The sequence below is a fragment of the Ammospiza nelsoni genome, chromosome 2 (assembly GCF_027579445.1).
Source record: "Ammospiza nelsoni isolate bAmmNel1 chromosome 2, bAmmNel1.pri, whole genome shotgun sequence".
Taxonomy (NCBI): Eukaryota; Metazoa; Chordata; class Aves; order Passeriformes; family Passerellidae; genus Ammospiza; species Ammospiza nelsoni.
This window is the reverse complement of record NC_080634.1, coordinates 15,384,416-15,399,997: the sequence shown is the minus strand read 5'-3', so window position 1 is coordinate 15,399,997 and position 15,582 is coordinate 15,384,416. Positions and strand designations below refer to the sequence as shown.

Genomic DNA, 15,582 nt, shown 5'->3' with positions numbered 1-15,582 from the left:
TAAATCACTACAGGATTCCTGGCTCAGGCAGATGGTATATGTTAGGAAAAGTTGAAAGAATCCTTATTCCATACATTTATTTCAGACCTCAAGCATCTCTTATGAATTCAAGTCCAAATAAATTTACTGTTGTGTTCTGTGATTTATGAATTCTGCATCCAGAAATATCACATATGTCCCAATATACTGATGGCTCACTTTTATTGTCTATAACCACTTGCCTTTAACACAAACTATTTTTAAAGCTTATGAAATTGCTTCATTTTTAACTGCTTTCACCTGCTTCTACTTTGGTAATACACCATATGTTTTAGATCTTCTATTCTCTCTTCAGTTCAGACCTCTGCCATATCCCAAATTATATTAAAGTCTCAAAGTTTAATCTGTACTTCAGAAAGCTCTTAAGGGAAGAAGTCAGTAAAATAATGGTTTTTACACATCACATCCAACTGTCTTGCACAGGACGAAGTCTGGCACAATGTAAATATCATATTACATCTCATTTGGCAAATCCAAGTAAAATTCCAAATCTAGTTTGGAATTATGTTACATAGCCTTAACTTTCCAAGTGATTCAAAACTTTAAAGACCAGTAATATTTGCAGCTTTATAAGCTACATTAGGATACTTATGGTTTAGGAACACTTAATTATCACAAAATGGTTTGTGTTGGAAGGGACCTGAAAATCCATCTTGTTCCAACCTCCTACCATGGGCAGGGACAACTCCCACTAGACCAGGTTTCTCCACACCCTGTCCTACCTGCCCCTGCACATTTCCAGGGATGGGGCAGCCACTGCTTCTCTGGGCAACCTCTGCCACGGCCTCCCCACCCTCACAGGGAAAAATTATTCCCAAAATTCCATCTAACCCTGCACTCTGGCAGTGGGAAGCCATCCTCCCTTGTCCCATATCTCCAGGCCCTTGCCTAAAATACCTCTGTAGCTCTCTTGGAGCCCCTTTATGCACTGGAAAAAGCTCTCAGATCTCCACGGAACCTTCTGTTTTTGAGGCTGCCTCCAGAGCAGAGGGGCTACAGCCCCTGGAGCACCTCTGTGGCCTCCTCTGGATTCATTCCAGCAGCTCCACGTCCTTCTGATGTTGGACCCAAGCTGGAGGCAACTCTGCAGGTGGGGTCTCACCAGAGCAGGACAGAGGAGCAGAATTCCCCGTTCACTGCTGCCCATGCTGTGGGATCAGCCCAGCACATGGGCACTTCCAGGTGCCAGCACACATGGCCAGGGTATGTCCAGCTTCTCATCCAAGCCATCTTCCCAAGCTGTCCTTCTCCTCAGAGCTACTCTCAATCCATGCTCTACCCAGCCTGAACTTGTGCTTGGGATTGCTACGATGTGCAGCACCTTGCATTTGGCCTGGCTGAACTTCACAATGCTGGCACAGGCCCAACTCTTCAGCCTGTCCAGGTCCCTCTGCCATCCCTTCCCTCTAGCACCACACAGCTTGGTGTCATTGGCAAACTCCATCTCACAGTCCATGCCATTAGAAGATAAACAGTGGCTTAGAAGATAAACAGTGCAGGTCACAATTCCAAATCATGAGAACAACAATCATCACTGTTTTCTATTTTGACATCACGACATTACCCAGTAGTTAAGTGCAGACTGGAATCTTAATCCAAAGATTAAATGAAGCTGACACCACTGCACTTTCACATGACTGTATTTACACTATCTTTGATACTTCCTGCCCAATTGTGTCAAATTTATCAGAGAACGAACTCAATCTGGCTTTTTCTTTCACTTCTCATTTTCAAGGACAGTAAGCAGAATGACTGCAGAGAGGTGGCTGCAGCACAGACTTGCAGAATGCAGCTGAAGCCCAGTTATTCATTACCATACAGATAAGGAACTGACGTCATTTCTGTGACTATCATGTCATAGCAGAGCATCTACCAAATCTGGGGGAACAATTTGTGTCTCACAATTGTTACTAAATTGTGTGTCTCACAACGCTACTAAAAATGGGTCAGTTAAGAAAAAAAAATGAGTTTTAAGCTTTAGACCATGGATAGGGCACTCTGTGTGAGGACAGGACTAAATAGCACAATCCAGGTAAGATAATGGCTTGAAAAAGCCACAAGTTTGATATGTCTGAGGAATGTAGAAGAAAAGGTTTAAATATTTACTGAAGGTTGAGTTATTTCAGCTTCACCCCCTTTTGGGGTCTGCAAGGGGGGCAGGCAGGGGAGGAAAGAACTGGGGTTTTCCCCCCAACCTCACCACACCTTGTTTGCTCACTGTAATGGAATGTCGTATTCAGAGGAGGAAGTTTGTGTGATTTAAAAGTCCTGGGGCTTCTCTGAACCAGAAGACATTAAACCCTGAAAGCCTTTTAAGTCAGAAGGACTGCCACTGTCCAGACAGCTCTCTTGAAATCACAGTTTCTCAGGACACTTCAAATTAAATACTAGGACAAATAAACTGCTCAAGAGCCATAAGCACCAAAATATCCAGCATTCCTAACATCTTAGCACTCCACCTGAAGATCAAGGCACAAGAAGCTTTGGCTGCACTCCTTTAAAACCAGTCTCCTTCTCAGATAAGCTACACCACAACTCTATCAGCTTCAGAGCAGAGACTGCACAGATCTCCTGCAGAAGATCCAAAATTAAATGAAAAGACAGAAGAAAGGATTACAAGCATGCATTTTGCTTGTAATTACAGATTAAGATATAAATATGTGTTACAAATCACAAGCAAATTCAGACTGGATTACTACATGGTTTTGAGTACCTACTTAACAAAAAAAGCTACACTTGTAAAACAAATTTGATGACAAAAATACAGACTGCCATGAGGAAAAAAGCATATCCCCATTCAAGCTTTATACAATAAATAAAGAATTCGTTTACTGGGGAAATAAAACATTAGTTTAACTTTATGAAATGTATTTTCAAAATGCTCTTCTGAACTGTTCAGATGATGATAATCAAAAGCAGAAGCATCTTTCCGTGCTAAGTGTAACCGCTGTGACCTTGCTCTTGGGGAATGCACAATAGCTTCAGTATGTACAGACTGTGGAAAGAAAATAAAAGCCAATACCCAAATTATGAAAGTCAGGCAAATCCTGACAAGACAGTCACCATTTTGTACAAGAGGGTATCATTCTATTGCTTTAGCAAATGATTTCAAACACCTCAAAATCACAGCAAAGAATCTATAGAGCCAGTGACACTGATGGCTTTTTGTAAATTAGGCATTTCTGTGACATATTTCAGCTTGGATTCAAGGCTTGCACCATACAAGCCATGATCAATGCCACAATACATGGACTATCTGTAAGGACAGAGCAGACAACCTTGCTATCAGAACTTTAAATCTCACTACCACTGAAGAATCATTTTTAACTAGAAGACACTCTATACAGGTCAAGTCCCTGCTTATTTTACAAAATGAAGTAATGTTTTGGAAAAAAAAAAAACCTCAACATTAGTGTTCCAATGGGAGTAGATTAAGACTAGTGTGTCTTCACAGAAACATTTCTCAGCTGGTCTCAGATGTCTGGGGTCAGTGGTCTCAAATACTGCTGTAAACAAAATCTGCTTTCTCAGTCTGGGCAGGAGCATGTTAAAACTTCTAGTTCCCAGAAACAGTGTTAACATTATCTAAATTCATTAAACAACACCTGATCTAATTCTTTATCTACACACAGCAATATCTGCTGACTCAATGAAGGCAAAAGTATTGTTTTGCTAATCAAGAATCAAATAAGCCAGGATTCTAGCTAAATATCCTCAAGAATTGTAGAATGTAAAAATACAGTTCAAGATAAGTTCATGGCAAACAGAATTCTTTGAGCAATACAGTTGAACCCTTAACACACACTCAATCTGCCCCAAAGAATCAACTTTTCTTTGATAGCTATTAGATTTCTCAAGCAACCATCTCCCTCCATCTAAGTTTGCCAAGATTTCTTCCCAAAGCTGCCATTTCATGACCTCAGCCAAAGTACCAAATATGATTAAAGATGTGTCAATTGAGTTGGAAAATCTTAACGTCAGTGAAAAGTTATTCTTCACATGCTTGTGTTCTGATTTTTCAGACTGCTTTGTTTGCAAGTGACTTATCTGTTACCAGGCACAGAGCAGTAACAACTTCAGTGGTGTTGTACTAAGTCTACTGCAGCTGATATTCTTGTTTTCCCATTCTTCCAAACTGGAGTAAGGCCACAATAAGGAGGATCACTTACAGATTATGCTCATTCAACAAGTGGATTGCAAATGCTCCAAAATTATCCATAGGCCAGTTCAGCAACACTTATCTCCATTTACTTGCAAATCCAGCTTGCCACATTTCAAAGAAATTAAAGATAATACATCGAGACAGATAATTTGGAAGCATTTTTTGGAGCAGAACTGGCAAGGAATCCCACATGTTTGCTTTATTGCTATTTTACCCTGAAAAGAAACTTTTTACATCAGAACTTCCACTGTCAGTAACTCACTTTCCACAATATAACACTGTGTGAACCACACACAACATACCAGCTTTTCTGAGCAGTGCAAATGAGTAGGTCTAAAATACAATACCAATACACCAAAATAATTGCTTGAGTATGTGTAGATTCAAAATACATCCTGCCTGATTTACTTAATCTTCTCCGAAATTTGGTTTCCTAAACTAATGGAAAGCACCCCAAACTGGACTAATCCAGTCTGCTGGGGTTTGAGTTCAAGGTTCAGTCAACAAACTGTGGAGATACATCAGCATTCCCCACATGCAAAGGTGCTGCATACCTTGCACATCAACTAAGATAAACTTACTCGATGCTTTGCATCCTTAAGGAATCCAGAACCACTCTGAAGACCCAAGAAGGGCACCTCTGATTCATGCTTTATGCACCCTTCAGTTGCAACAAGTCTGCACCACCCCAGTGGAGGGTGACCTGGTTTTTTTTATTTATACATTTGCCCTTCCCACAAGGGCTACAGCAATGAATTCAAACTGGCCTTCAAAGTATCAGCACTTAGAGAAATCAAACATCAAAACAAAAACTGCCTATCACTGCAATCTTCTGGCTTGCTTGAGGTTTTCAATAATCATCAGGGTGAGCTGCATAAAAAGACAAATTTGAGCTGTAACTATATTATTATTTAGCTGTCTTTTGATCTTGTTTTCTATGAAGGCCCAGTATTACAACAGACAGATGTTTCCTACTTTAATGACAACAAAAGGAATTTAGACAGGACAAGTAACCCATGGTAACATCCTTAATTTCACTCCCCCTTACACCATTTCATACATCTTTTGGTACCTGAGGTACATCAAAGTCATAAAACAACTGCAAAGATGTCAAATGCCTCAATGTACATGCCCAAGACTTGCATGGTAGCTGTCTCAATCCTTTGTCACACACAATGGAAGAAAAAAAATTAGTCTTTTTCTAAATTACAAAATACCAAGGAAACCTTTACAGTTGTTTACTGACATCTCAGATTAACTAATGCCAAATATTCCTGCAAAAAATGCACCAGACTAGATCAGGTTTCTTCCATCACTGTCTGGGTCCTGTTTGTTTATCTTTAAATTCTATATATATTTTTGGCCTTTATAACACTGAATACTAACAAGTTCAATATTTAAATATATGACCCAAAAAAAAAAAAGTCCTAAAAAGCCCTTCTTGGAGATCTGACAACTCCAGCAGCTGTGCTTGCATATGACAATGTTCTTGCTACCTTTTAAATATAAAACCTTTTTAGGCATTGATGCCATTTTTTACCTCTTCATTTTTTCCCCAACCTGAAGTATGACATCGAGGTGGCAACTTTCTTCCTACTGCTCCTACTAGTCCTCCCTTAACACATTTTGTTGGGAAGAAGGGGTAACATCCATCAGATTGTGTGTACTATTTGATTTCTCTGTATTATTATTACAGAGAAATAATGTTAGTAAAACTATTTCTTGAAATAGTTTCCAGTTCCAAGTTACCTAGCAGGGAAGTAAGAGCTCTTGAAAATCTTCAAGAGACATAGAGTAGGAGTGATAGCTCAAAAATTCAACATAAATAATTCATCCGAACATGCATTTCACTTGTCCAGATATACAAAGCAAATCAGAAAGGTGACTAAACTTAAAAAACCCTATTTTTCCTCTTAGAGGAATATATATATATATATATATATATATATATATATATATATATATATATATATATATATTTCCAAGCTGTTTATACTCAAAAATACTATAAAATGAGCAGCAACACCAGCACAGGGAATGTCACTATGTATGTCTCACTCCAGCCACAACAATCCTTATTTTGCCCTAAAGTGGGAGCCATTCTTTGTTAAAAATCTGTGAGCACACTAACAGAAGCATTAAATACAGGGCTTGAGAAACACAGTCTCAGAACATATCAGAAATAGTTTCATCTTAGCATTCTCACCCTGTTATTGAGGATGTGATGAAGTGTTAGGTTTCAGTTCCACCAGAACACTGCCAAAGAATTTGGGTGATTTATTCTGCAAGCAAACTTGTTCATCACTGCAGAGAGGAACACGTTGCTGTCTAAGTAGCTTTAATGTGGGAGTTACATACCCAGAGAATCACAGAATCATTGAAGTTCTTAGATCTTTAAGAACATCCCAAATCCAACCACTTGTCCAGCACTGCCAAGGCCACCACTAACCCATGTTTCACATGCACGTGGCTTTTAAACCCCTCCAGGATGTTGACTCCACCACTGTACCAGACTGGACCAGGGCTGGACAACATTTTCAGGGAAGACATGTTTCCTAATATACAACCTAAAACTTCTCTGGCACAACTTGAGGCTGTTTCCTCTCATCCTGTCACTTGTTACCTGGGAACAGAAACCCCCCCACGCGGCTCCACACTCCTGTGGAGTGGTAGAAAGTGAAAAGGTCCCCTCTGAGAAGAGTGGGAGCCTCCTCTTCTCCAGCCTGAGCTCTGCCAACTTTTTCAGTCTCTGCTGGTGCACCAGACCCCTCCCCAACTCCATCCCCATCTCTGGGCATGCTCCAGCTCCTCAATGTCTGTCTTGCTGAAAGACAGGGAGGATTGGAAGTGCCTCACCAGTGCCCAGCACAGGGGGACAGTCACTGCCCTGGGCCTGTGCCTCCTCATCACCTGGGAACACCTGGGCTCATGTTCAGCCATGGCTGATCAGCACCCCCAGAGCCCTTCCCAGCTTTCCAGCCACTCTGCCCCAAGCCTGCAGCATTCTATGGGGTTGTGGTGACCCAAGGGTAGGATACAACCCTTGGCCTTGTTGAACCCCATACAACTGGCCAATCCCATCAATGCAGCCTGTCCAGATCATTCTGCAGAGTTTTCCTGCCCCCTCCAGCAGGTCAGCACTCCTGCCAAACATAGCATGCTCTGCAAGCTGACTCAAAGTGCACTCACTGCTTTGAAATCTTTCAGACTCCAGAACTTCTGAGAATTCTTTCTTCCTACATATTACATGCACTCTGGAGATGCTGAAAGGGACCACTGAAGAAGCAAGTTAATGGGAAATTTTGTTAAAATCAGATTCTTGCCTTAACATGGTAATTCAAAAACTCATAAAACTAGACATCATTGGAGAAAACTTAAGAGCTTTTTGGTAGTACCAAAATCAGCTTTTGGAATACACGAAAGAAACAGTTATTCAATAGATTACAAACACTAATATCTCTACAATTACAAGGCTGACCATATGCTATATGCTACTGGTAGTCACTCTGTACTTACATTCCAAGTTCAGTACTGTGGCCAGACAAGAGCTAAGTTCTCACCACAACCTCCTACTTCAAAGTCCCAATGTAACAGTTATTGTAACAGAAAAAACCTAAGTTCTCAAGGTCCTCATACAAGTGACTGGATCATGCAAGTAAACCAATCTGAAGCAGATGAAGCATTTCCCAGAAGTTACTGACATTCTGAAAGCTCTCAAAGTATTTAACCAGCTCAACAGGAGGGCTTAGAAAAGTCAGTAAAGAAACTTGAAAGTGTAGTAACATCTTTATACAGTATGACTTTAAAAACAAACACCTGTACTTATGAATTTGCTCTTGAGTGAAAACCTCAGCTATTTCCACCAACAAAAAATTTCTAGAAATTCTAGAAAGATCCTAATAAGGATCTCAGAGAAACCCAGTGTCTTGGCTTAAAGGACAAGTGCCTGCCAAGGAAAGTGGGAACCTTACTGGGATGGAAAACATGAACCCCTTCCCTCCAAATTACTGTAACTTTGAAATTACAGGGCTTTCAGGCAAAGATATGGGAAAAAGAATAACAGGGCTTTACAAATATATATATGTATAACAAGACAAAAACAACAACAATGGCAGCAACAACAAAATAAAAACAGAAACAGAACCACAGCCTTCTCTTGGCCATTGAGCACCTTCCCCTTTGGTGCAGTTACTGCCACAGCCAGCAGCAGAAGATGGCTCTTGAGAGAGAGAATGAGAGCTCAGCCCAGCCCCTAACTCCCAGCCAATTCTCTCAGTATCCCTGCATTTTCCAAGACAAAACTTCCCAGCTAAGAGACAGAAAAAAACTGTGCCCTGTCCCCAGCCCTGGCCACATCTTTAGTCTCTTTTATGCATCTGTCCTTCCCATCCCTTCGACAACAAATGGGAGAAAAATTTCCTGAGAAAGGAAAAAAAAAAAAAAGGAAAAAATCCTAACTTCCAACACCCTGCAATGGAAAAAAAAAAAAAAGCCAAGTATGTAAGTATAAGCTAGTCAATAATAAGGACGCTATTTGTTATAGTAAAGATCAAATACAGGGATTACATCACTGCAATTACTCAACAATTTATGTTTGAGTTTGAAAAGCAGCTAAAGGACAGGTAACTGACATAAAAAAATCTAATAATGTATGTTAACTGCTGTGCTCAACACAATTAGGAGCAAGGGAGAAACATGATCTATTAGTTTAGAAAGAAAACTGCAGTTTAAGACATTTGACATAAAACCTTGGAGATGATTTTTATTGGAGGACTGTTTCTCCAGTAGCTGGGAAGAGAAGATCTCCAGCAGGAGCTAATTCTGAAAAAATCTTGCACAACACAGGTAAATAGCTCAACAGAGATAAATTTACTTAGATAAAATCTCTCCTTTTCAGAAATCTGTTGTGAAATCAAATATTAAGTCACAAGAGTTTGGTAGGCTGCAGCATGAAGGACTAAACCTTCTAATCTGTATGAGAGAACAAGAAATTGAATTAATCTTTACACACCCACATACAAGGAGCTCCACTACTCAGAAATTTGTTTTCAAGATACAGATGTTCTAGTTTGCAGCTCTTCTTGAAGTGATGTTCAGGAAGGAGTAGGATCACCTGCTTCAAGAACTACACTGAGGCAAAACAGGTCAATGTTCTATTAAGGTACTAGAAGCGTGTTTGGACAAGTTATTAAAATGGTATCAAAATTACTCTGCAAGACATAATTATATAGTTGTGTTTTATGGTGTCACAACAGGAAGACAAGTTTAAATCTTAAGGCCAATTACCTTGCCCATCCTGCCTAAAGTCACTAACCTTCAAAGAGAAATCAGACCTTTCCAAGCATCCAAATTCTGACAAGTAGGCACAATAAAGCCCTTCCATCTTTATTTGGATTATGAGGAATTAGTGTTAAAACACTGTAATACTTTAACTGCATATTTCCAAAGAGAAGAATTTGTTTTTTCACAGCTTCCTGTCAAGAGAGTCAGGAAAAGTCAATACTTTTCCCAAGTTCATTTCCTTTGCTCCCTTTTCAAACTTTTGTGGAAAAATGAATTTAATGATGCTGCAAGTCTGACTGCAGCCATCCATACACACATACAGGGTCACATAATTCCTGAGCTGTAAGGGACTTCAAGCTCATCCCATTCCAACCACCTGCCAGGGCAGGGACACCTTCAGCTAGACCAGGTTGCTCCAAGCCCCATCCAAACTGGTCTTGAAAACTTCCAGGGATGGGGAGTCCATAAAGCCTCTAGGCAAACTTTGCCAGTGCCCAGAATCTGAACAGAGCAGTTGGCCTCCCACCAATGGTCAGTGTAGCATTCCTGGCAGTTCAGTGGTTTTAGGCTACAAAGGGAACCTTAACCAGTAATTGCCACTAATTTCATGTTAGAGCACACTGGGCCAAGACAGTGGGAAAATAAACAAAGCTCCAAAACACAGGAGAAGACATTCAGAGAGTGAATTTGAAGATCTCAACATTGAATATTCAGTTGATTTATAGTAGGTGGCAGGCTACTGTGCTTTTTCAATTGATTAAAAAACTCTGTGTTAAAATAGAGTTTTAAAAAGCAATTTGTTTTCTCCCATTTATCAACCACTATTAGGGCACTGGCAGCACCTCCCCAGTGAAACTACACTTGCTATCCTGCAGTTTATTCCCATAGCCAGTAGCAAAACATAAAAGGCAAGTTTTCCAAATAGAAACCAAAACTCATGAAACACTAAGAAACACTATTTAAGTTTTTCTAGCATTACTGGATGCCAAATCAAAGCCATATATATGGCAACAGACCCAGAATAACAAAGCTGAGTTACTCTATTGTATCCCAAAATTCCAACAAGAGAAACTTAACAACTATTCCACAGCTACTGAAAGCAGTAACAAGTAACTTCAAATTCCTTATCACCTCAGACTGCCCCAAACTGTTTAAGATGTGGTATTTTGGTGTTGATTTGTTGAAGACAGTAGATCAGTGTATTCACATTATACTCACTCTCGCTCTTTTTCTGTCAGCTTGTCATTTATATTGTCTTTGATTGTAGACCGGGAGCCCTTGTGAATGATGGGATACCTGAGTGGCACTTGTAAGAAGAAGGAGATCATGGAAATTAGGTGAGCAGTATAGCCCAGGGCAACAGCAATGCTTCCATCATCTTTTGCTGTCAATGACAAAAAGATGCTATTATTAATTGGATCCATTGAATCCTAATATTCATCTTTATTCTCAGAGAACAATTACTGTAGCTCTCAGAAGTCAGAACTCAAGGACAGAAGGAGACCTGGTGTCACTTTGGAGAGCTTTACAAATGTTTGCACTTCACTGTGTTGTGTTTGCCTCTTGCAATGAGGGACAGAAAACTGGGAATGGCTTGTTCTCCTGCAAATTTTACTTTCAAAGCTGCACTGCCAGGATGGGGGAGGGTGAAGAAGAGATGGGAAAAGTGAAACAAAATTCACAAGACAAAACCCAAGTATTAAGATTTCTGTGTTTCTCTAGATGGAGCTGACACGTGTGAGTGGGATCAGGAGAAAGCTGCATTCCTCCTTATTTACAAGTGAGATCAGTTGGAGAGACACTGACCCCAAGCTATGAACTCTGTTCTCTGCCAATAGCTGGAAAAACTCAGATTAATCCATTGCTTACAAGTATCATTTTCAATTTGACAGTTAGGTTTCAACCTTAAAGCTTCACCTGCCACGAATACACATAGATCTTGCAATTGAAACTACATCTTTTAGCCATACAAAGGCTTCTCCTTTCTCCTTTCACTTAAGGGATACGGGCAGCACAATAGTCATCCCTTCTGATGCATCCATGAAACCAGCTGAACAGAGGACCTTCAACAAAGCTTATAATGATATTCAACAACCATACTGAGCTCTATGAGAGCCTGTCATGATGTATGTATTTAAGTTACACCCCTGCCAAAATGGATTTTGTAAAAGAGGTTGAAAATTTGCAGCAAAACTGGTTTTCTAGGGATTTTGTTTTTGATGCCTAGTTTTTTAAAAGATAGTACCTACCGAGTCTGAGATAAAATCCATGCCAGACAGCTGGGTTTCAAATCTAACTGCTTATTTCATTAAATTGGATGCTTAGTACTTCTTGCTCACAAAACAATTCTTCTAAAGACTTGGATAAAGAATTAGTAATTCTTTTGCAATTAATTAATACCAGGAAACTGAAAATAGGCCAGAAGATAGCACAACACTCATTCCTCAGGAGTCAGCAAACTGAGTTCATTACCACATTTAGTGCAGTCAGGGAAACAAAGCAATAGACTGATTTTTGTCCTACTGACAAATTTATTTGTTTTAAAGATTATTCCTCCAATATTCAAGCATCCAATATACATATTATTAGGACAAGTTAATCACTATGGTATGGCTTTATAGAGTCAGACAACTGCTGGAGGTTTTTGCTCAAGAAACCAGAGTGAACAGGTAGTGGGGGCAAGAAATCCTCAAGGAAATTTTAATGGATTTCCAGTTCACATTAAACATTTATAGATGAATGCATGCAGTTACCTGTACAACTGTTATACACGCAGGCATATATTTGTTTCTGGAATAGGATGAGGGTTGACAGTTGAAGTAGAAGGTCACTTGTAAAGTACTCCATACTGTCAGAGATGTTCAAAGTCTTTTTTTGCAAGGTATTTATTTGGCAAGTTCACCAGCAACTACAGCAAACCAAATGGGGATTCATGCCTGCTGCCCCACTGAGATCTATGGACTAAAAGTAGCCCCAACGGAATTCTAGGTCAGACACCAATATTTCCCAGAATCACCGAGTTTGGAAGGCATTTCACCCCTGGCTCAGAGCAGGCTGTTCCCAGGACTGTGTCCAGCTGGGTTTTGAGCATCCCCCAGAATGAAGATTTCACTGCCCCTCTGAGTAACCTGTTCCAGTGTTTCAATATGCAGTCTTAGAACACAGAGGTACTTTACTAAGGGTCAAAAGGAACCTCCTTTGCTTTAGCTAGGAAGTACCAACAAATAAGTTGTCAGTTTTTTCCTAGTCTATATCTTTCTGGTCAAAAATTTGGACCCCAAACTATTGCTACCAGTTTTCTTAATTTTACAAAGTTTAGAAGCAGTGTTAACTGTAACAACTACATTAAGAATATGCAGCTACCTTGAAAGTCTTCAGAATTAGGAAGCTTGACTCCACAAACAAAGTAATCCTTTTGGTTGTTCTGTAAATTTAACATCAAGAGTGGAAAGTGAGCATGAAACAATAACATCCAGAACACCAAAACCTGCATACAACACGACAACCAGCCTAACAAACAATAAAATAAAAATAAAAAACCTAAATATTCAACTAAACTTAGAGTGACTGACAGAGTATTTTAATCCATATCTCACACAGTTCAGAAAAGAAATACAACTTTTTTAAAGAGTGAAGAACTTTATATTAATTCATTATATAGAAGATTTTTAATCTCAACAATTTAACATCTTTCTGTGCACTCAGCTAGCCTACTGTCAGGGTTACTTTATGGAACAGTACGCAAAATGGAAAACATCCATTACATTATAGCTATTCTATTTTCATAGAGGACACTGTGTAAGAGGTGCTGGCCTAAGTTCCCTCCCTGTAAAGTTTGTAATCTGAAGACCAAATGTAAGCAAAAACTGAAATAAACAGAATGAGCAAAGAGCAGATTCTGTCACAAGTAAAGCATAATATTTGTTTGCAGTGCAATAAATAGGAACTACATTTCACATTGAGCAGATTGTCAGGATGTTGAAAACATACCAAATCAATGGGGTAGATGTAGGACAGCTCCGACAGCAGCTGCTTGCATCGAATAGTCTGCTGGGCATTTATCTTCAAAAACTGTTCTCTTTGGGGAAAGAGATTCCAAAACTATTATTTTCTTCAAAAGCTCCAAATAAAGGTATCAAGCTGTCATATCCCTTCTGCAGCTTTCCAGTTATTACCTCCTATCCTCCAAAAAGTTATGTAAATCCACCCAAAAAAAAATACAGCACGCAAAGCTAATTTCTGTTTTCATACATACCATACACTACAGACATATTTTGACTACAAGAATCAGGTATTACAAAGCTGTGTTACACTAAAACACATCTGAAATTACTATCAGAGTCTACACATACAACCAAGCATTAGTTTTCTTCTCTTCTAGACTTGCCACTAGTAATCACTTTAGATATCTACAAATTGTAGCAGGGATATGTTAACAGAAGTTTTAGGGCAACATGAGAAGAATTTGGTGCCATTTTCAATGGCTTGCTCTCAAGCTTATCTTTTTTTTTCCAGTTACAGAACAAACATAGGTCCTTTTACCTCTTAGCAGTGCATTCCTTTCTTGACTCATATAGAGATTCATTATGCTCTTCAAGTTTCTGGTATTCAGTCCCAAATGCATTTTCTAAGCAACAGGAAGAATGAGGAAAAAAAAATAGTATAAATATTTTCTTAGTTATCCAAAGTTTTAAAAGTAGATACTGACAAAATGTTGGCAATAATCCTCCACTTATTCTTACCCTTCCATTTCCCATATTATGCTCCCAAACTAGAGAATGTCAGACAGCACAGGAGAAACACCTGTCTTCATGCACTACACACCATTCCCCAGCCAAACACAACCCATCAGATTTCATCTTCTTTTAATACCTGTTCCTCTTACAATCACACAGTGCAGTAATCCAATTATGGGATCTCAATACTTGCACAGCAAGAATAAAGTACATGGTAAAAACCATCCTTTTTAGTAGTAACTAATTATTTTAGACTCAACGAAGTATTGAAAACAAAAATTCCTGCAACAAAATCAAGTATGTGTATAGTTTGGTCTTGGTGAGCTCTGAAGAGGCAGTAATGCAACATTTAACTATAGGAGACTTGCCTGGTAAAGGATGATACCAAGAAGACTTTTATGACAGAGTATTTAACCTGTCACTTACATAATAAAATATTAAGAGGGGATTTTTGTCTTCTAATACTTAAAACTGAATCCAAATCACAGGTACAGCAACTTCCCTCATGACATGAAGTTCCTTCATGATGGCAATGTTTACTGTACTATACTGCAGTTCTTCTGATGTTCTCAAAAAATGTCAATTAAATACAGATTTAAGATTGCTTTGGAGAGGTGTCATAGTAAGAAGTTATTTAGAGACAGGATACCAGAAACTGCTGTCTAAAATTCAGTATAATATAGAGTGAAGAAATTACACATGGCTGCAAATTTCAGATAAAGAAAAAACACATGCAGCACATTACAGCCAGACAATGAAAACAGAAGAGAAACCAGCACTTTCACTCTGGTCATAAACTAGGCTAAGGTTTCCACACTTACCTCTGTCAAGCAAAGTACTTTTTTGCTTGTGCAACAAGGCTACTTCTTGACCAAGGGCCTTCTTCTGTCGCTCCAGTTCATTACGCAGCACCAGGATCTTCAACTGTAAACATTCACTCTCCTTTTTCTATGGGAAGAAATACAGATTTAAAAAAAAAAAAAGTTTCTCTGCACAGAAACAGTTCTATAAAAAGGTGGTAGGAGAGAATGAAAAAAACAGGACAATACTAGCACCTGCCTAAGAATGGAATTCATAGATTACCACAGGCAACAGATTCCCAAAGACAAATAATTTTGCTGCTTTGGAAGGAACACAATGCTGCTGTGTGCCACAGTGCTTGATCCTCTTGAGTCCAGACCAAAAATTAAGAACAGTGCTTCACCAGGACATAAAAACTGACAGCACCAGCACTAGCAGCAGGATGAGCATTCATTCCTGGCAAAGGGCTCACCAGCAAGAGGGAAGTTGAGCAGTAAGAAGTCTATACAAAGTGAAGGCAGGAGCTGGAAAAAGGCTGAAGATATTCAAGCTGCACTATTA

General features: G+C 39.3%; 1 protein-coding gene across 2 annotated transcripts in view; it reads right to left on the bottom strand.

Annotated features, from left to right (window-relative positions):
* The window catches only part of UVRAG (UV radiation resistance associated), an 86,858-nt gene that overhangs the window by 36,012 nt on the left and 35,264 nt on the right, over positions 1-15,582 (bottom strand). For both annotated transcript variants that reach the window (XM_059466036.1, XM_059466037.1), the window contains exons 8-12: positions 15,042-15,168; positions 14,027-14,111; positions 13,475-13,562; positions 12,848-12,908; positions 10,703-10,868 (exon numbers count right to left, since the gene is read on the bottom strand). In XM_059466036.1, coding sequence (XP_059322019.1) covers positions 10,703-10,868; positions 12,848-12,908; positions 13,475-13,562; positions 14,027-14,111; positions 15,042-15,168 — 527 coding nt within the window. The remainder of the gene's footprint in view (positions 1-10,702; positions 10,869-12,847; positions 12,909-13,474; positions 13,563-14,026; positions 14,112-15,041; positions 15,169-15,582) is intronic.